The 859-nt window shown below is 38.9% G+C and overlaps 1 protein-coding gene across 1 annotated transcript in view; it reads left to right on the top strand.

Annotated features, from left to right (window-relative positions):
- Nucleotides 1-12: 12 nt before the first annotated feature.
- LOC106511700 (leucine-rich repeat-containing protein 15-like) overlaps nucleotides 13-859 on the top strand; it is a gene marked incomplete at both ends in the record, with an annotated part of 4,723 nt that continues 3,876 nt past the window's right edge. The window contains one exon of the mRNA XM_014000445.1: nucleotides 13-407. Coding sequence (XP_013855899.1) covers nucleotides 13-407 — 395 coding nt within the window. The remainder of the gene's footprint in view (nucleotides 408-859) is intronic.

Here is an 859-nt window from a genome sequence, read left to right as displayed (position 1 = left end):
CTTATTAACTTCTCACTGGCTTATTTACTGAAAAACTGTACAATAATTTATCAGGAGAATCCCTCGGCTGATGTTTCTTTGGACTGCACCAACAGGAACCTAGTGAGCGTCCCTGATGACCTCCCCAAAGATGCTGTTTCAACAAAACTTAACAACAATTTGCTTAAAAAAATTTACAAGAAGGATTTTTGTGGCATGTCAACGCTGAGAAATCTGAATCTATCCGACAATAAAATCGAGTTTGTGGACAATGAAGCTTTTATCAGTTTGGACTCGTTGAAAACACTTGACATGAAATTTAATAAACTCCCCAAGTTGACCAGCCACATGTTTCAGGGCCTGTCCAACCTCACCATGCTCGACCTTAGTGCAAACCCAATTGAGTTCATTCATTTTTCAACTTTCCGGTTCCTCACCAGCTTAGAAGATCTAAATTTAGCTTCAAATTTATTCAAACAAATCACTGGCATGCAGGTACTCCTACAGCTACCAAAAATACAAAGTCTTAATCTTTGTTGCACTTTGATTCTTTCCTTTGACACCAAAGACCTGCCGGTAAATTTCTCGTCAAATCTCAAAGAGCTGTGTGTTCCAGACCACATTAGCATTTCGACATCCATCTTCCCTCACCTCAAGACAGTAGAATATAGTGTCTGTGATAGTTACTCTACTCTAAAATGGGACATACCTGACAAAACATTACTGAAGAACATAACACATCTGTTTCTTAATGAGCGTGTGAATTCATTTGAAGGAATGCATAAAATCCTGCAGAGTCTGGCCTCACTGAGTCATCTAAGACTGAATTACTGGTTACTAAACACATCAGAGGAGTGGATTGAAACAGGACTGTTATCTA

This window comes from Austrofundulus limnaeus, unplaced genomic scaffold (assembly GCF_001266775.1).
Source record: "Austrofundulus limnaeus strain Quisiro unplaced genomic scaffold, Austrofundulus_limnaeus-1.0 Scaffold3105, whole genome shotgun sequence".
NCBI classification, from domain to species: domain Eukaryota; kingdom Metazoa; phylum Chordata; class Actinopteri; order Cyprinodontiformes; family Rivulidae; genus Austrofundulus; species Austrofundulus limnaeus.
Note: the sequence above shows the minus strand (reverse complement) of the source record. Positions and strands in the feature narration are given on the sequence as shown.